At 41.9% G+C, this 17,777-nt stretch overlaps 1 protein-coding gene across 3 annotated transcripts in view; it reads right to left on the bottom strand.

The window, feature by feature from the left end:
* CCDC88C (coiled-coil domain containing 88C) overlaps positions 1–17,777 on the bottom strand; it is a 158,204-nt gene that overhangs the window by 63,097 nt on the left and 77,330 nt on the right. For all 3 annotated transcript variants that reach the window (XR_009556660.1, XM_060263332.1, XM_060263333.1), the window contains exons 5-7: positions 8,354–8,412; positions 2,860–2,943; positions 143–283 (exon numbers count right to left, since the gene is read on the bottom strand). Coding sequence is in view for 2 of the 3 variants with exons in the window: in XM_060263332.1 (XP_060119315.1) it covers positions 143–283; positions 2,860–2,943; positions 8,354–8,412 (284 nt within the window). In the remaining variant the exon portion in view is untranslated. The remainder of the gene's footprint in view (positions 1–142; positions 284–2,859; positions 2,944–8,353; positions 8,413–17,777) is intronic.

Genomic DNA, 17,777 nt, shown 5'->3' with positions numbered 1-17,777 from the left:
ACTGGCCAAACACTCATTTAGACTGAGAAGGAACAACTGTAGTTGGCAGGGTACATGTGTTTCTTTTAACAGACAACTTATGCACAAAAGAGAGATCCTCCCCTGCACACTGCTCCAACAGAAACTGCAGTTTTATACATACCTCAGTGCATTCATCCCTCTCATCAATCAGCCTCTTAAGATGGAAAACCATATTTCTGGAGAGAGATTCTAGCTCTTCTGGTGCCATATCTGGCAGTTCCAGCCATTGCAAGTCAAATACATTCTCCTGATTATGTGTCACCTGAAATTAAGAACAAAAAACCCTAGAAGTGTAAACAGATGTTACTTGGAAATGACAAAAAAAAAAGCTTTTTGGGGGGGCCTGTGCATTGAGTTTATTTGAAACTGAGTTCTGCAACAGTGCTTACACCATTCCTGTAGTCCATTAGCTGATAGAGATACCTCACCAAGTTTAACATGAGTTACATCCTGACGAATATCCTTAATACTGTAGGCTAAATTAACTACATAACAAGAAAATTATATTATCTAATATAAGGGTTCATGCTTTTGAGTGCTTTGCATGTTTATCTTCCTTTACCAGGCAGTTTTAGCTGTACTTGAAAATTGTTTTTATATAAGCAAAATTTTAACTCTGGTGGATGCCCTGTTATTTACACTTAAAAAAAATTTCTACCATCCATGTTTATTATATCCCACCCTTCCTCCAAGAGTCTTCTTCCTATTCTCTTAACTACTCTGTGAGGTACCGTATGTTAGGATGAGACAGTGTAACTGGTCAAGGTCTAACAGAAAGCCTGTGGATTTGAACCTGTCTCCCAGTTCCCAGTCTGACTCTATAACCATTACACTACAGAAACACAAAACTCCAATGAACTAGTAAGAGAGATTCTATCCCACATCTTTTGAAAAGGCAGGGAAAATAATGAAAAGATGGAAATGAGTCAAGAAAAATAGAAGTACCTTTAAAAGAATGGGGAAGTGGGGAACACTTCCTCCGAAATTATTTGCAGATGAGATTATCTTTTCCCCTTAAACTACATTTGAATACTGAGATTCTCTTCATAGAAAATATAACTGAGCAGTCTTCCCCCCCATAATTCTGGTGACTAGGATTTGCCATCAGTGACAAAAAAGTTTTCTGTTGAAGGCTCTGTTTGTGCTTACTGTTGCATTATTAATGGGGACCCTTCACAAAATCGTTGCTCAAAAAGTACATCATTGTTGGGTGTCATAATGTCCTCACATAATATTGACAACACTGTACAAAATAAAAAACAGGGAATAAACTTAAACTGTGTTAACAGCAATTTTTCTTACTGTTCTTGAGGCCTGGTGCCTCTTATTCTACCTACTTCAATCTGATTTCCAGGATCACGGGGCCTAGGTGAGCCCTCATTTTTGTCAAAAATCTTCCAGAACCTCTACTGAACTGGACCTTCATGGGATATGTGCCTTCTTCAAGGGATCCTCCCCTCCAGGACAGGTGCAGGATAATACTAATATGGGCAAAGAGGAACAAAGCCCCAAGAATCTTGGGAAGTATAGTACAATGTTGGCAGATCTGATATGGTAAGAGATGTCCTGACAGCAACCCACATTTCCCACTGTTACCATTGGCCAGCAGAAGAAAAATTAATTTAAAAACCGCAGATCTTCTTGGAGACTTTCAGGAGGCACTACAAGGCCTGCCTGTTTCCCAGAGCTTTTAAGGAGTTTGACTAGCATACATCTTGGGGGAGGGGGGGAGGGTGTTGCTATTTTATCTTTGGTTTTAGCTGGGGATGTTTTAACTAGTATTGTACAGCTGCCCTGAACCAAAAGGAATGGGGGTGTGGGTGTAACAAATGTTTTAACAATAAATAAAATTTGTAGTTGGCATGACAGCATGACAGGAAAACCCAGAAGTTATGGGATACTTACCTAGGAATATCTGGAAACTCTACAGTTTTCCAGCAATTCCTAGAGCAGTAAGGCATCACTTCCACATTTTTCCTGGAAGTGATGTCACACTGTTGTGAAAATGGGATTGCCTCATCCCACTGAGTGCCAGCCATGACCTGGTCACCCTACTGTACTATGACACAACAGAGACCAGGTCTATGTGGCTGCTGCTGCTACAACGGATAAAGGGCTGGAAATAAAAAAATAAAAAGACTACACAAAAGACTGGAATTTAGAAGTACAGTAGACATGGAGCCATTATTTATTTATTTGTTCGTTAGTTAGATTTTTATCCTGCCCTTCCCTGAATGCAGAGCTCAGGGCAGCTCACAACAATTAAAAACACAGATAATACAATAAAAATTTTTACAGTTCTAAAAATTTGTTGTGCATTAGATACACCAAAATGGCCCATAAACCTAGGATCATGCTCCTATAAGTCTATAGAAGTGCCCAAGATTAAACTGGGCAGTGGGCTATCACAACTAATAGTCACTGAACATACCAGGTTGGGGTAGAGCAGAGGAGGTCAGAACAAATGAGAACCTGCCATCTCAACCAAAGGCCCAGTGGAACATCTCCATTTTACAAGCCCTGTAGAACTGAAGCAAATCCTGCAGGGCCCTGATCTCACACAAAAAAAAGCAGCGATAAAACAATTGTTCTTGTTCGTGAACACTTTTTCTCTTTAACATAGATGCAACTAGCAATTTCTGAATCCAGATTGCACTATTTTATACCATGTAATCCTCATGAAGTCTCAGTGAGAAAGGCGGGCTATAAAGGAAGCAAATAAACATTTGTTTCAAGTATCCCTACCATTATAAACACATCAAGACGCAATTAATAAACCCACCACTAAATATTCCACAAGAGCATGAAAGAAAATGTCTGAGGAGTTAATTACCCTACCTCTTGAATATGTGAAACAATCGCAGCCTGAGTTTCAATATCCAACTGCTTTATCCTCTCAATGAATTCTTCTTTTCTTTCACACTAAAAGCAAGAAGAAAAAATTATCACCATCACTATAATTAAAACATTTTCTCAAATTAAAGAACCCTGCCCTAAAACTGTACTTTATGAATGTTAACTCCTGAACATTGGTTTGATACTGAGACCTAGAAGTCCCTCATCTCATCCTTAAGTGGCAGGAACTGGTATGGTAAGACAGGCACAGGGTTTGAAAACTTTTCAGTCACCATGTTTCTGCATGGCCTTCTGCAAGTCATTCATTCATTCATTCTAGATGTTATGAATGAAAAACTACTGATTTTTAATGGAGCTGCAGTTTATTGCAAGGGTTTCATCACACAAACTTTGTCCTTGCTTCTGTCCACACAGAAAACAAAGTTGCACTTCCCTATAACTACTGTTCATCGAGTATCTTCTGTGCAGGCAGGCACATATGAAGACTGTGCATGAGCAGGTCTGCCATTGAATAGGTCTTTACAGCTAGAAACCTCCAGGGGTGCCACAAGCCAGAGCTAGAAGCTTGTTCACACACAGGGACCACATGCTCCTGCACAGCAGTGCCTTCCCATTCACTCTCTCTCTCTTGCAAACACATATACAGTAAACAAAATCAACCAGAAACATAAGAACATAAGAGAAGCCATGTTGGATCAGGCCAACGGCCCATCAAGTCCAACACTCTGTGTCACACAGTGGCAAAAAATGTTATATACACACATACACTGTGGCTAATAGCCACTGGTGGACCTGTGCTCCATACACTGTGGCTAATAGCCACTGATGGACCTGTGCTCCATATTTTTATCTAAACCCCTCTTGAAGGTGGCTATACTTGTGGCCGCCACCACCTCCTGTGGCAGTGAATTCCACATGTTAATCACCCTTTGGGTGAAGAAGTACTTCCTTTTATCCGTCTTAACCTGTCTGCTCAGCAATTTCATCGAATGCCCACGAGTTCTTGTATTGTGAGAAAGGGAGAAAAGTACTTCTTTCTCTACTTTCTCCATTCCATGCATTATCTTGTAAACCTCTATCATGTCACCCCGCAGTCGACGTTTCTCCAAGCTAAAGAGTCCCAAGCGTTTCAACCTTTCTTCATAGGGAAAGTGCTCCAGCCCTTTAATCATTCTAGTTGCCCTTCTCTGCACCTTCTCTAAAGCTATAATATCCTTTTTGAGGTGCGGCGACCAGAACTGCACACAGTACTCCAAATGAGACCGCACCATCGATTTATACAGGGGCATTATGATACTGGCTGATTTGTTTTCAATTCCCTTCCTAATAATTCCCAGCATGGCATTGGCCTTTTTTATTGCAAACGCACACTGTCTTGACACTTTCAGTGAGTTATCTATCATGACCCCAAGATCTCTCTCTTGATCAGTCTCTGCCAGTTCACACCCCATCAACTTGTATTTGTAGCTGGGATTCTTAGCCCCAATGTGCATTACTTTGCACTTGGCCACATTGAACCGCATCTGCCACGTTGACGCCCACTCACCCAGCCTCAACAGATCCCTTTGGAGTTCCTCACAATCCTCTCTGGTTCTCACCACCCTGAACAATTTAGTGTCATCCGCAAACTTGGCCACTTCACTGCTCACTCCGAACTCTAAATCATTTATGAACAAGTTAAAAAGCATGGGACCCAGTACCGAGCCCTGCGGCACCCCACTGCTTACCGTCCTCCACTGCGAAGACTGCCCATTTATACTCACTCTCTGCTTCCTATTACTCAGCCAGTTTTTGATCCACAAGAGGACCTGTCCTTTTACTCCATGATTCTCAAGCTTTCTAAGGAGCCTTTGATGAGGAACTTTATCAAAACATGGATGAATAAATCTAAACCAGGGTGAACAAACCTGGGTCTTAACCTGGTACCTAAAAGTAAGTTGGTTAAGTAAGCATCTGGAAAACAGACATGTGGAGAGAGTGCTACAGTACCCGTGGCGCAGAGTGGTAAGTTGCACTACTGCTGCAGTCCAAGCTCTGCTCACGACTGAGTTCGATCCTGGCGGAAGCTGGATTCAAATAGCTGGCTCATGGTTGACTCAGCCTTCCATCCTTCCGAGGTCAGTAAAATGAGTACCCAGCTTGCTGGGGGTAAAGTGTAAATGACTGGAGAAGGCAATCGCAAACCACCTCGTAAAAAGTTTGCCATGAAAACACTATGAAAGCAACATCACCCCAGAGTCGGAAATGACTAGTGCTTGCAGAGGGGATTACCTTTACCTTTGTTACCTTTGTTAGCACTCACCTTGCCTGTGAAGATATGGGCACACATAAAAGGGCTTTGAAGGGAGACCTAATTTGGCAGGCAGGTTGAAGTAGATACCAGTGACCCTTTAAACACACCAGTTCCAGACCTTTAATCTACTGAAGGGCTTTCCCTCCTAAAATGTCCACCATGTCCAATTCAAGTTGTGAAACATTCAAAGCAGTTCAGTAAATACATTTGCACTTTAAATTATTTAATTTCATTAAAGATAATAGGTTTATAATGAACTGCCAGCTTAACTAGTTTGCACATTACAACCAGAAATATCAGAGTCAAACTTAACAGTATCTTGGAGACCAAGATTTGTGGTATAAACGTTTGAGAATCAAAGCTCCCCTCATTGGATCTGACTCAAATCTAGCTATTCTACTGCAGTCCAGCACAGCTATTCTCTGAAACAACCAGAAGTATGACACTGACTTCAATGTTGTTGAAGTGGAACTATAACAGGCATATCACAAAGACCAATCTTCTGTTAGAAACATAACAATTAGAAAGTACCAAGACTGGCACAGCCATATAAAGGGAGAGTGTTCCTGACATAATTGACTTGACACAGCCAAGCAGGATTGAGTGTCCTAAAGCATGACAAGAACATTTGTCAGGCATCATAGAAAGAAGGTCAAATAATAAGCACAGGCTGGCTGGTGATGCTTTTGTTGTTTACTAAGCCACCCCTAAGTGGCATTCCAGACACAAAGCTCTGGTGCACAGAACACTGGTTCTTTTCTTTAGTTAATTGTCACATATTTTGAGAGTTTGTACTATGTGAATCTGCAATCCACTGATGAAATATTTATTGAAGTCTAGCAGATGATTCTACATCAAATTCTATCCATCATCAGTTTCACAAAAGAAAACTCCCTTTTAAAAAACCCCCGAACAATATGTTTTAAGCATTAAGCATTTTAAGAATGCAAAATAATCCTGGAAGATTACTACAATATGCTCTTCAGATCGCTTTACTGTGAATATATTCATCATGCTCACTAGTTCAAAATGGTATTGAAGCAGGGGGACAAGTTAAGGCAATCCTTTATGGAACAAATCCGTTCCTTCTCTTAATCTATCTTGTTCCACATACTTTGTGCACAGGTTCCCACATGTCAACAAGGAACAACAGAGGAAAAAAAATACCAGCCTTGTTAGGCTTTTCATGACCATCATCTTCTGCAAGGTCCTTCCCTTCACACACACATTTTTGTTGAAGACGTTAGCCATATGGTTGCTGTATAAATGTACAAACTACTATCTCCCTTTGATGTTCCTCTTACAAAGTTCAAACATTGAAGCAACAAGTCTCTCAAAAAACAATAACCAAGTCTTCTTACAGTCTAATACAGAGGTGGCCAAACTTGCTTAACATAGAATACACATCAGATGTTTGAGAGTCACAAGGGAGGGAAGAAGGAGGGAAGGAAGATATATGAGGGGAGGGAGAGGTGTAAAGAAAGCTATTTTAAATGCATTCCCCAAGTTGCCTTGGCACAGTGATTTAAAGAGAGAAATGCCTTCCTCAAGCCAGCCAATGGGGTGGTAGGGTCTTCAAGAGCCACACAATATGTATGAAAGAGCCACAGTTTGGCCACCCCTGCTCTAGTAAATTGATGTGGCACAAAAAATGTTCATCAGCTACACCTCACTTTGTTCAGATGATTATGCAACAAAGGGAGAGTGGAGAAGTCCTCTGCACACATGACCTCTGCAATACAATGGTATACAGAGACCTCTGGTACTTTCTCCCCTTTGGCACCTTTTTTGATAACCTGAGCACATGAGAGTAAATGTTTGGGAGAGGAAGATGTACACTGTTACACAGACACTGCCAAGGGAGAGGAAGATGTACACTGTTACACAGACACTGCCAAGAGCCGACTCTGAATTTCGATACATCTACCGCACCCTTGGATGTTCTCCAGTTTCCTGAGTCTGGAGTTGAGGACATTTGAGGATAAAGGGTGAAGAATCTCTACATTGCTCCCTACTCCATAGATACAGGAGGCTGACCAATGATCCATTATAACTCTTACATCAGCATGACTGACAAGGGATAGACTATTCAAACTATTCAAAGAATTGATGTGGCAGACCAGTAGTTATCCCAAGCCTGGACAAATATGCACCATTTAAACCTCATACTTTCTCTTGACAGGGAGTTCAGCTAGTTCTACTGACAGCATATCACCATTACACTGTTAATTAGCTTTCTGATTTATTCATTTCAGAGTAGTAGTCATGTTAGTCTATTACAGCAAAAATGATAGAATGAGCTTAGTGGTACCTTGAAGACAAATGTATTCTGCCATAAGCTTTTGTGAGCTAGAATGTCAGATGCACAACGAAAGACCTAGATTTGAGTCCAGTAGCACTTTAGAGGCCAACAATATACCTTTATTTATTTATTTATTTATTATCGAATCAGTGTAACAGTTTAACATCAATAAAACTATACAATTTCTATAAAATACAGGGTTTCCAGCTGGAAGCGCTGGCTTCCACCTTCATAAACTGGACTACATAAACTGGCAGATGGTACTTCAGCAATATCTACAGTGCCAGCAGTGGAAGTGGGGTGGGCTAAGGTCCTCCTGGACGCCCGGCTGCCTCAGCCAAAGACCTGGCAGAACAGTTCTGTTTTACAGGCCCTGTGGAATGGCAACAGATCCTGCAGGGCCCTGATTCTGGTGGGACCATGTTCCACCAGATTGGGGCCATGGCAGAAAAAGCCCTGGCTCTGGTTGAGGCTAGGTGGGTGTCCTTTGGGTCGGGGATCTTGTTCCATGGAGTGCAGAGTATATGCTTTCGAGAATTAAAGCCCCCCCTCATCAAATATGAGGTGCTACAGGACAAGTCTAGCTGTTCTACTGCAGACCAACATAGCTACCTTCTGAAGTTAGATGCACAAAACCTTATTCTCAGTTACTGAAGGGATTATATCAGTAATAATTACCATCAGCCAATTTGTCTGAACATTGGCTGTGTTGGGTGCATTTTACTTACCGGAAATGTGTAAGAGCTAAGTGTACTACTGCAAAGTGCCTGGGACAAAGATAGATTAAGGTCTTTAGGCAATTAGTATATCTTAGTTTATCAGTTCTATGAACATCTGTCTTAATTGTAGCTTTTAAAATAGTAAAGTGGTAATAGACTCACCTGCACAGCACAACCCAACACCAGCAACAGCAGCTTTTTAATTTCATCCATACTTTTACCTAAGAGACAAAAATGAGTCCAAATACAAAAGATATAAAGATATTTTAAGAGCAACAATTTATGAACTAGAACTGAGAAGCAAAGCACTTCTCAAGAAGTGGCATATCCCTTAAGTTTTTCAGAGGACTTACAGTGTAATTTGAAGCTTACATTTTTGAAATTTTCTGCTTGTATGGTTAAACTTTTCAGCTCTTATATTTGCTAAGAAACCTCCCCTAAAAGTAAACTGAGTGTGTTTAAAAACCTAGCAAACCAAATGGCAAAAATCTGTAGACACCACCATGATTCTGAGGAGGTGCTTCTGCTTTGGTGATAAGTCATCATTTGCTGTGATATGTGAAATAGCAAACTTCAGTTTGTATTTTTTCCCCTGCAAACCAGGATTAAGCTACAGTGCTGAATCTAGATTTGCAGGACTAGCGCAAAACAGAGTTTTCATGGTTTGGATGCAGAGGCAATATGGACATAAACTGGTTTGCTGCATTTGATGGGAGAAAGGTACATGTGAGCCTTAGGCTCATTCACATAACAGCAATCCATCCTCTTCTGTTACATCTCATAACTTGCCATAACGTGCACTTGAGAAAGGAGGGGAAGTTTATGATTTTTATATGGTTGAGGTAAATTAGCATAGTTTCTTGGTACCAATGAATAGCTGCTATGGGGCATCATCATGCATTCTTATCTACTTGTTAAAACACTGCAGTTTATTCCAGCTTTCCAACAGTGCTTTAGCTCCCACACAGCCTCTCCAGGAGCAATTAAAATCAAGGCTTGTCTGCTTGAAGGGTAAAAAACCCACAAAGACATCTCAATTGAGAGGCTGCATTCATGCATCACTGGATACAACACAGTAACAATAACTCATAACTGGATTTTCCACTGTTGCCGAACCAGTTCCAGTGCAAATGATTACAACGATGATGCAATACCCAATGATTTAAATGCAGCCTAATTCTTAATAGGGTCTGCATACCCTTCAAGAATCAATCTACAAATCTTGGAAACATTCAGACTTTTTAGGCAAATGGTGTTCCAGATATTAAGCAGTTCCTTTTTCCCATTTGAAATGGTTTTTGACAGCCAGCCAAGGATACTTGTTTGATACTGCTCACTCCACCATGAGGATAAAATCCCAGATCCTAACCTAGAGTTGGCAACCCTATCTCCTTCCCTGCATCTGCCCCTCCGATTTCACCTTTCCATCACCTCCCCCGTCCCTTTCCACATTGGGTGGGGGACCAAATAAGTTTACATCATTCTCCTCTTCCCCTATTCAGTCTACACCAGAACCCTGCAAGGTAAGTTAGGGTGGAAGTCTGTGACCTATCTGAAATCACCCAGTCAGCTTCCACTGCAAGAACCTGTGTCAGGCATAAGAACATAAGAGAAGCCATGTTAGATCAGGCCAATGGTCCATCCAGTCCAACATTCTGTGTCACACAGAGGCCAAAAATATATACACACACACACACACTGTGGCTAACAGCCACTGATGGACCTCTGCTCCATATTTTTATCTAAACCCCTCTTGAAGGTGGCTCTGCTTGTGGCCGCCACCACCTCCTGTGGCAGTGAATTCCACATGTTAATCACCCTTTGGGTGAAGTACTTCCTTTTATCCGTTTTAACCTGTCTGCTCAGCAATTTCATTGAATGCGCATGAGTTCTTGTATTGTGAGAAAGGCAGACCCTGCTCTGAAGCCCTAACTCCTATGCCCTCCTCAAACTCCACCACAGAGTATCCAAGAAGTTCCCACCAACCAGGAACTGGCAGCCCTAGTCAGGACTGGCCCCTGTGAGTTCTCCCTCAGAGGCCTTTAGTAATACTTTTCAGAACAAGAGTCTCTTTCTGTTAACATTGTTGGCCTTAAAAGCCACAGAAAAGAGATACCAAGTCTAACATTCAGGAGTTAGCTGACACTCTTCCAGGACATAGAAAGTACACCTGAAATCTGTATATAAATATTACTTAGTACTGTTGCCTTGCTCTGACATGAATAAACCCAAGCTAGCTCAATCTTTTCAGATTGTGGAAGATAAACAGGGTTGGCCCTAGTTAGTATATCGATGGGAGGCCATAAAAGGATACCAGGGTCACTACACAGAGGGTGGCAATGGGAAGCCACCTCTGTACATCTCTTGCCTTGAAACTCTATGGGGTCACCATAACTCGGCTGCAACTTGTTTGGCATGCTTTTTGTATCCTAGTATGTTCCTTAACTTAGGAAGCACTGGTGATAATGTGTACTTCATGGTCAGTAGGGGATTAAAGGTTAAGAACTACTGATCTTCACTCAGTGACCGGACCTTGCAAAAGTAGCCCTGTGCAGGCATTACAATGAACGCATGGGGGAGAGGAAAGCAACACTGTGTGCACTGCCTCCAAGTTCAGCTGAACTCAAGCAGGGAGCTATATACTTTTAAAAATCTGCACATATAAGTGATCAGGACAGGCTTTCTGGTTTTGGAGAGAACCAAAGGCATGGAGGTCATCCCTTCGTTGTGTCTGTGCATGCAACTCCAACCTCAGAGCTCCAAGTGTTCATTATAATATCATATGACTGTGTATATATGAACTACAGACCTGTGGCTCAGAGTGATACAGCTGCAGAACTGCAATTCGAACTCTCTGCTCACGACCTGAGTTCGATCCCGGTGGAAGCTGGATTCAGGTAGCTGACTCAAGGTTGACTCAGCCTTCCATCCTTCCGAGGTCAGTAAAATGAGTACCCAGCTTGCTGGGGGTGGGGGGGGGGAAGTGTAGATGACTGGGGAAGGCAATGGCAAACCCAATAGATTAAGCCTGTAAAAAGTCTGCCGTGTAAATTTCGTGATGCAATATCACCCCAGAGTCGGAAACGACTGGTGCTTGCACAGGGGACTACCTTTACCTTTATATATGAACTTGCCTCGAAAACCTTACAGGGTTGCAATAAGTCAGCTATGAATTTACAGCACTTCTCACCACCATATATGAACTGCCACAAACTGAATTGGCCCACTGAACTCTGCACTGTCCACTCTGGCACCAGTTCTCAAGGTCGTGGGCAGAGAAAGAACTTTCTCAGCACCTGCTACAAAAGAATCTTTAAACAGAGATGCTGGGGATCTGAACTTCAGATGTTCTGTGTATAGTAAAGTGGGAAAAGGTCAAGAGCGGGTTTGACTGAAGCAATAGTGGCTGATCCATCTCCACCCGGTAAGCTTCAGGACTGAGCAGTGAACTGAATCCTGGTCTTCTTCATCCCTGTCCTACAATTCCTCCTTTCTGCTCCTTGGCCACAGCTGCCAGGCTCTTGTACATTACCAGCATTGGTTTATATCCATTCTGAAACAAGAGGACAGCTGCAGGACGAGACACAGAAGAGGAGCTGAAAATAAGAAACTAGTAAGTGGAATCAGCTGACTAGTCAGCAGTGGAATCAGCTGACTAGGGAGGTGATGAGTTATCCCCACCCCACTCCCACTGGCAATCTTCAAAAAGTGGCTGGACGAACACTTGTCTAGGATTATTTAGGGTGATCCTACATTGGACTAGATGGCCTGTATAGTGCAATACTCCCTCTATGCTATGGAGTCATGTGAGCAACTGGCATTAAAGTCATGAGCTACTGCATAAATTGATTTGTTTTGAGGCCATTTTTCCTGAGCTAAGAGAAAAATGCATGAGCCGGAGGCTAAAAAGCTATGAGCTAACTCACACTAATTCTTAGAGGGCACACTGGTATAGCTCCTTCCAGCTTTATGGTTCTATGATTTTTATCAATTCCACCCTTGGGTTCTGCACTTTGCAGCACCAACTCAGCTACCAGCAGCATCAGAACATGATTTGTGTAAATGATGCATATTCAAGATTAAGCCAAAAACCACAAAATTTAAACACAGTCAGCATTTCAAAATGCCCCAAATCTCACATTTTAGCATATGAAAGCAACTTCCACTTCTGAAGTTCTCTGGGTCTCACAATGAATTTTAAGCTACTGCTTAATTCATGCACAAAAGTAGTCATCTAACTGTGAACAAGACAGCTAATCTGCTTAAGTGCTTTCCTGGATCAGGGCCAAAATACTGAGAACATCATCAAGTCTGCCTTTCACAGAAACAGTTCCCTGGCCTTATTCCTGTCACAATCGTCATTCCCCCCACTCCTGTCCCTTAAAAGATTGCCTAGCGTCTGTATTAAAACATTTCTAAGTTTGCCAACAACATGTCTGAAGATGAAATGAAAGACAAGCTCAAAGAACTTACACCCGGGTACTGCGGCTAACATGAGGCTGATCTTCAACACATGCACCAGAAACTCTGCTTAGGCTGAAACAGATATTCTACCAGAACTCTAGCCCATTTACTTGAAGAAGATGACGACGACATTGGATTCATATTCCACGCTCCACTCAGAGCCGCTCACAATCTCCTTTATCTTCCTCCCCCACAACAAACACTCTGTGAGGTCGGTGGGGCTGAGAGAGCTCTCACAGAAGCTGCCCTTTCAAGGACAAGCTCTGTGATAGCTATGGCTGACCCAAGGCCATTCCAGCAGCTGCAACTGGAGGAGTGGGGAATCAAACCTGGTTCTCTCAGAGTCCAAGCACTTAACCACTACACCAAACTGGCATAGGAAATGATGTGCAGACAATTCTGACCCAAATGGATCACTGGCCTAACCCAATATAAGGCAGCGTGGTGTGTTTGTAAGAAAACTTCTTCCTGCCTTCTGGGTCAATATGTGCAATGGAAATAATTGACAGGCACTTGGAACTTTACCTGCTTTACTGCTTGTATTTAATTTTTACTGCTATGCATTAAAAGCTTATAATGCCCCTGCAGCGTAAAAGCCTCCTGCTTTGGCAGCCTCAACAAAAACAAAATTCCTGGCTTTATTTGTTAATATTTGAACAATTCCCCATTCGTGTTGAGGAAGAAAAGCAAAGACCACACACAAGCTGCCTTATACCCCGGAACCACTGGAGCCTGGGTGGTGGACACGTAAATAATACGCACTTAATAATACAGGCTGCGAGCATACCTGCTACAGCAACCACCCAGACAGACTTCCTTTTATGCTAAATAAGAGAGAAATCACCACCTTCATTCTGTCCAAGCAGAATGTAGATTAACCAACCACATGGTTACAGATGTTTGGAAAGAAATCAGGGGTATTTGCATGTTCTTTGTAAAAATGAAATATAGCACACTGAAAATCTGGGGGAAACTGGAAACATTTTTATTATAATAATAATAATAATAATAATAATAATAATAATAATAATAATAATAATAATAATATTTTATTTATACCCCGCCCTCCCCACTGAGGCAGGCTCAGGGCAGCTTACAGAGTGTGAACATATTTTTGAACATATTCTAAAACCCAGAGACCAACCTTTGTTAGTATTTGGATGGGAGACCACCAAGGAATTCTAGGGTCACTATACAGAGGAAGGCAATACCAAACTAGCTGTTTGTCTCTTGCCTTGAAAACCCTATAGGGTCATCATAAATCAGCTGTAACTTGATGGCACTTTACACACAAAACCCCAGAGATGGCAAGGATCTCACTCCTCTGTCCTAAAATGCATGAGGAGAGGGTAAAGGAGTAAATCAATACCTGAGTGAACCCTTTGCACGAAATACATTATGTTTTGCAATGCAAGGTTATAATGCAGGGGTGGCCAACGGTAGATCTCCAGATGTTTTTTGCCTACAACTCCCATCAGCCCCAGCCATTGGCCATGCTGGCTGGGGCTGATGGGAGTTGTAGGCAAAAAAACATCTGGAGAGCTACTGTTGGCCACCCCTGCTATAATGCTATCCTCAGGAAACACAAATGAAAATTGATTGGTGCAGACATTTAGATTTCCAAATGGCAAAGTGGCCTAATTACTAATTGACTCAGGATGAAATTCAGCGTTGAAAAAATAATCACTGTAGCAGAAGCTGGTAAGGGAGCTGGGAAAGAGCTGTTTTTATTACCTTTATTAGCCTGCATTCTATTCTCAGCATTCATCCTATGCTCCTTTAAAGCATAAAAGTAAGAGAAAGTCTCCATAAACAAGTCCCCCTTAAAGAGAATTTCCAAATCCAAACTAAAATGAAGGGACCCCAAAGAATGCTGGCATTTTAGTGGCAGAGTGTTAAAGCTGCAGTACTGCAGTCAGAGCCCTCTGCTCATGACCTGAGTTCAATCCCCAGTGGAAGCTGGCTCAAGGTTGACTCAGCCTTCCATTCTTCCGAGGTTGGTAAAAACTCAGCTTGCTGGGGGGAAAGCGAAGGTGACTGGGGAAGGCAATGGCAAACCACCCCATAAAAAGTCTGCTTTGAAAACGTTGTGAAAGCAACATCACCCCAGAGTCGGAAACGACGGTGCTTGCACAGGGGACCTTTCCTTTCCTTGGTGCAATAATTTGCACAATTATTTATATCTAAGGCTCCAATAATTCAATTTCCAGCACACTTTTGTGCAGAATTACTCCAATCTTCAACTTGAGTAAATTTGCATAGAATTGCACTATGAATTAGTTCTGTTACCTCCTCACCCCATTTTCATTTTAAGAAAACAAGACATTATAACCCTCCATACAGTGGCATTATCTTCCTCCCTGTATTTCTTAATGTTTACTTTTAAAGAAGTTATCCAAAAAGGTACACTTGTGCTCCTTGTAACACACAAAAAGGCAAACCATAATTTAATTGATGACCTGTATTACAAATAACTTCAAATCAAGTTCTCTTGTATACAAAAACAAGCACTGAGTGATCTCACAGCAGAGAACCACATCAAGCTTTGATTACTGTATGATCATGGCTTTAATTTTCACAAAAATCCTATGCTCTTCCTCACTTCCATCTGAATGACAGATGCACAAGTGAGACTGCACAATGGAATTATTATTAGACACTGTCAGGGATAATAGGAGACAAGCAAAAACAAATTCAGCAAATGTGTGATTAAGTTGTTGGCAGCTCTTTAAAAGACATCTTCTGCTCCTGCCAAATGGTGTGGAAGCTGGAAGGTATATTAAGTGTGGTTCTCCATTACTTTATCCCAAAGCTGAGCTAGGTGTTTTTCTACATTAAGAGGACTACACAGACATTATACTCATGTAATCTAAAGCATAGCAGCATAGTACTTTAAATTCACACTGCAGAATCAGATCAGGAAACTAGATCCCCTTTTCTGATGCATGGTTCTTTACAGGGCCAGCCCTGCCACTAGGCAAACTCAGCAACTGCCTTGGGTGCTGGTCTTCTGGGGCCGTCAAATTGGGTGCCCCCCCATGTGACTTGGTGACAGTATCAGTGCAGGGGTGTGTGTGCCAGAGGTTATCCTTGCCTAGGGTGTCAGTCTAAGGCCAGCCCTGGTTCTGTAGCAAGCACAAGATTTTAGGAAAGGAAAGGTCCCCTGTGCAAGCACCAGTCATTTCCGACTCTGGGGTGACGTTGCTTTCACAACGTTTTCAAGAAGAGTCCCGTGGCGCAGAGTGTTAAAGCTGCAGTACTGCAGTTGGGTTTCAGGTAGCTGGCTTGAGGTTGACTCAGCCTTCCATCCTTCCGAGGTCTGTAAAATGAGTACCCAGCTTGCTGGGGGGAAAGCGCAGATGACTGGGGAAGGCAATGGCAAACCACCTTGTAAAAAGTCTAGGGCCAGCCCTGGTTCTGTAGCAAACACAAGATTTAAGAGGCACACATATATGCAAAAATTAAGAATTTTATTTATTTATTCATTCACTTGTTTATTATTTATTTTATTATATTTGTATCCCGCCCTCCCCTGATGGTAGGGGTGGGAGGTAGACCAAACTTTACCTGTAATGAATACATTGAGCACTGTGTGTTCATAGTCTACATAGAACACTGTGGAACTTACTCAGCAAGTACGGCTGACTCCTTGCAGTCTCCTTTGATATATTCTTTGTGTGACTATGTATTTCATCTACCAACTGTTCTGCTTTGGTAAGACTGAGTGCCAGTTCACACATGCAGGAGAATGGGGTGATATTGAGGTACCACTCTCTGTAGCTGTTACTCCAGAGATGCAGAATAGACTAGACAGAATAGACAGAATAGGTGGTAGATATTCTGCCTCCTGAATGCTTGTTTTCTGGGGTAAAATCCATCAATTTTTTTAAAAAAAAACTAGTACAAGAGGAAAGAAGGTGCTGGTTTTCTACATGCAGGGAGTTTTGAATACAGGAACGTTTCAATAGATGATACTCCAGTGACTTTATCTGCAGTCTGATGTATCTCGGTCCATCATTCTAAACCTTTTAACCAAGCCTAAGCACCTTATAGGGAATGCAAAACTTGTAACCCATGAAGCCAAATGCAGTCTGCCATACCTGCATTGTGATTTATCAGGTGCTTCACAGCTTCTTGTTTTATGAATCAATCCCAGGGAGGTACTGGCAGGCTAATTATACAGTTTTGTGGTTTTGGCTTGATAGGTCACAATTGTGTAGTAGCCCAAGGCTTGGTGTCCCTTGAAAATTACTACTATCTGAAGGACTTCCATATGTCTGTATGACTTTCTCACCATCCCCTCATGTTGCAGCACAAAATGTCCACTGAAATGATGTTCCTGAGGGAGGGAGGACCCTCAGAAAAAGTGTGAGGGAGGGGATACGCAAAACCAACACTTCTTCTGTCAGCAGCTGTGTTAAGCAAGATTCCAAACTAAATGTGGCCCAAAGACTGAAGGGAGCTAACCTGAAGGGCCACAATCCCAACAGATGGTTATTGCATTATCAGGCACTAGTTCAGTTCCTTGATATACATGCAAAATAAAATAATCAGGCTATATTTCAGTATAAAGTTATATTAGAATACCATGGTAGTATCCACATTAGGCATATCTATTTTGCACTAGCAGCAATAATCAGTCCCCATATTAACATACCCATATAGTCTACTTAATTAAAGTCTCTTAAAGGTTTTGTATATGTTTATAACAGGAGAATGCTGCAGTGCTTGATTTATTACCCCTCAAAAGCAAATATCCAGATTAAATGGATTACAAATGCATCCTTTTAATCATAATAAATCAAATCCAGTTTACGACTTTGTATGCTTGTCTAGAACTTGGCTGCATACTTTGAAACGCACATCATTTGGTTAATATCTTGTGTATACTACTTCATCTTTTACTTTTTGAGACCAGCACTAGTGCAATGAATAGTGCCCATTGTTGTGATTTCCACTGTTGAGATGCTTGCCCTGCGGTCTGGGATGGTGACATCGTTCTGGTAATTAAATGGTAATTGCTCATATTAAGAGCAAGATCCATCAGACAAGAAGACCCCCTGGAGACAAAAGAACCATCCTCAGAGGAAAATCAGCAGAACAAGCAGGTGGTGGAGCATGT

Source organism: Heteronotia binoei, chromosome 21, assembly GCF_032191835.1.
Source record: "Heteronotia binoei isolate CCM8104 ecotype False Entrance Well chromosome 21, APGP_CSIRO_Hbin_v1, whole genome shotgun sequence".
In the NCBI taxonomy this organism is placed as follows: domain Eukaryota; kingdom Metazoa; phylum Chordata; class Lepidosauria; order Squamata; family Gekkonidae; genus Heteronotia; species Heteronotia binoei.
This window is presented reverse-complemented; position numbering and strand designations above follow the sequence as displayed.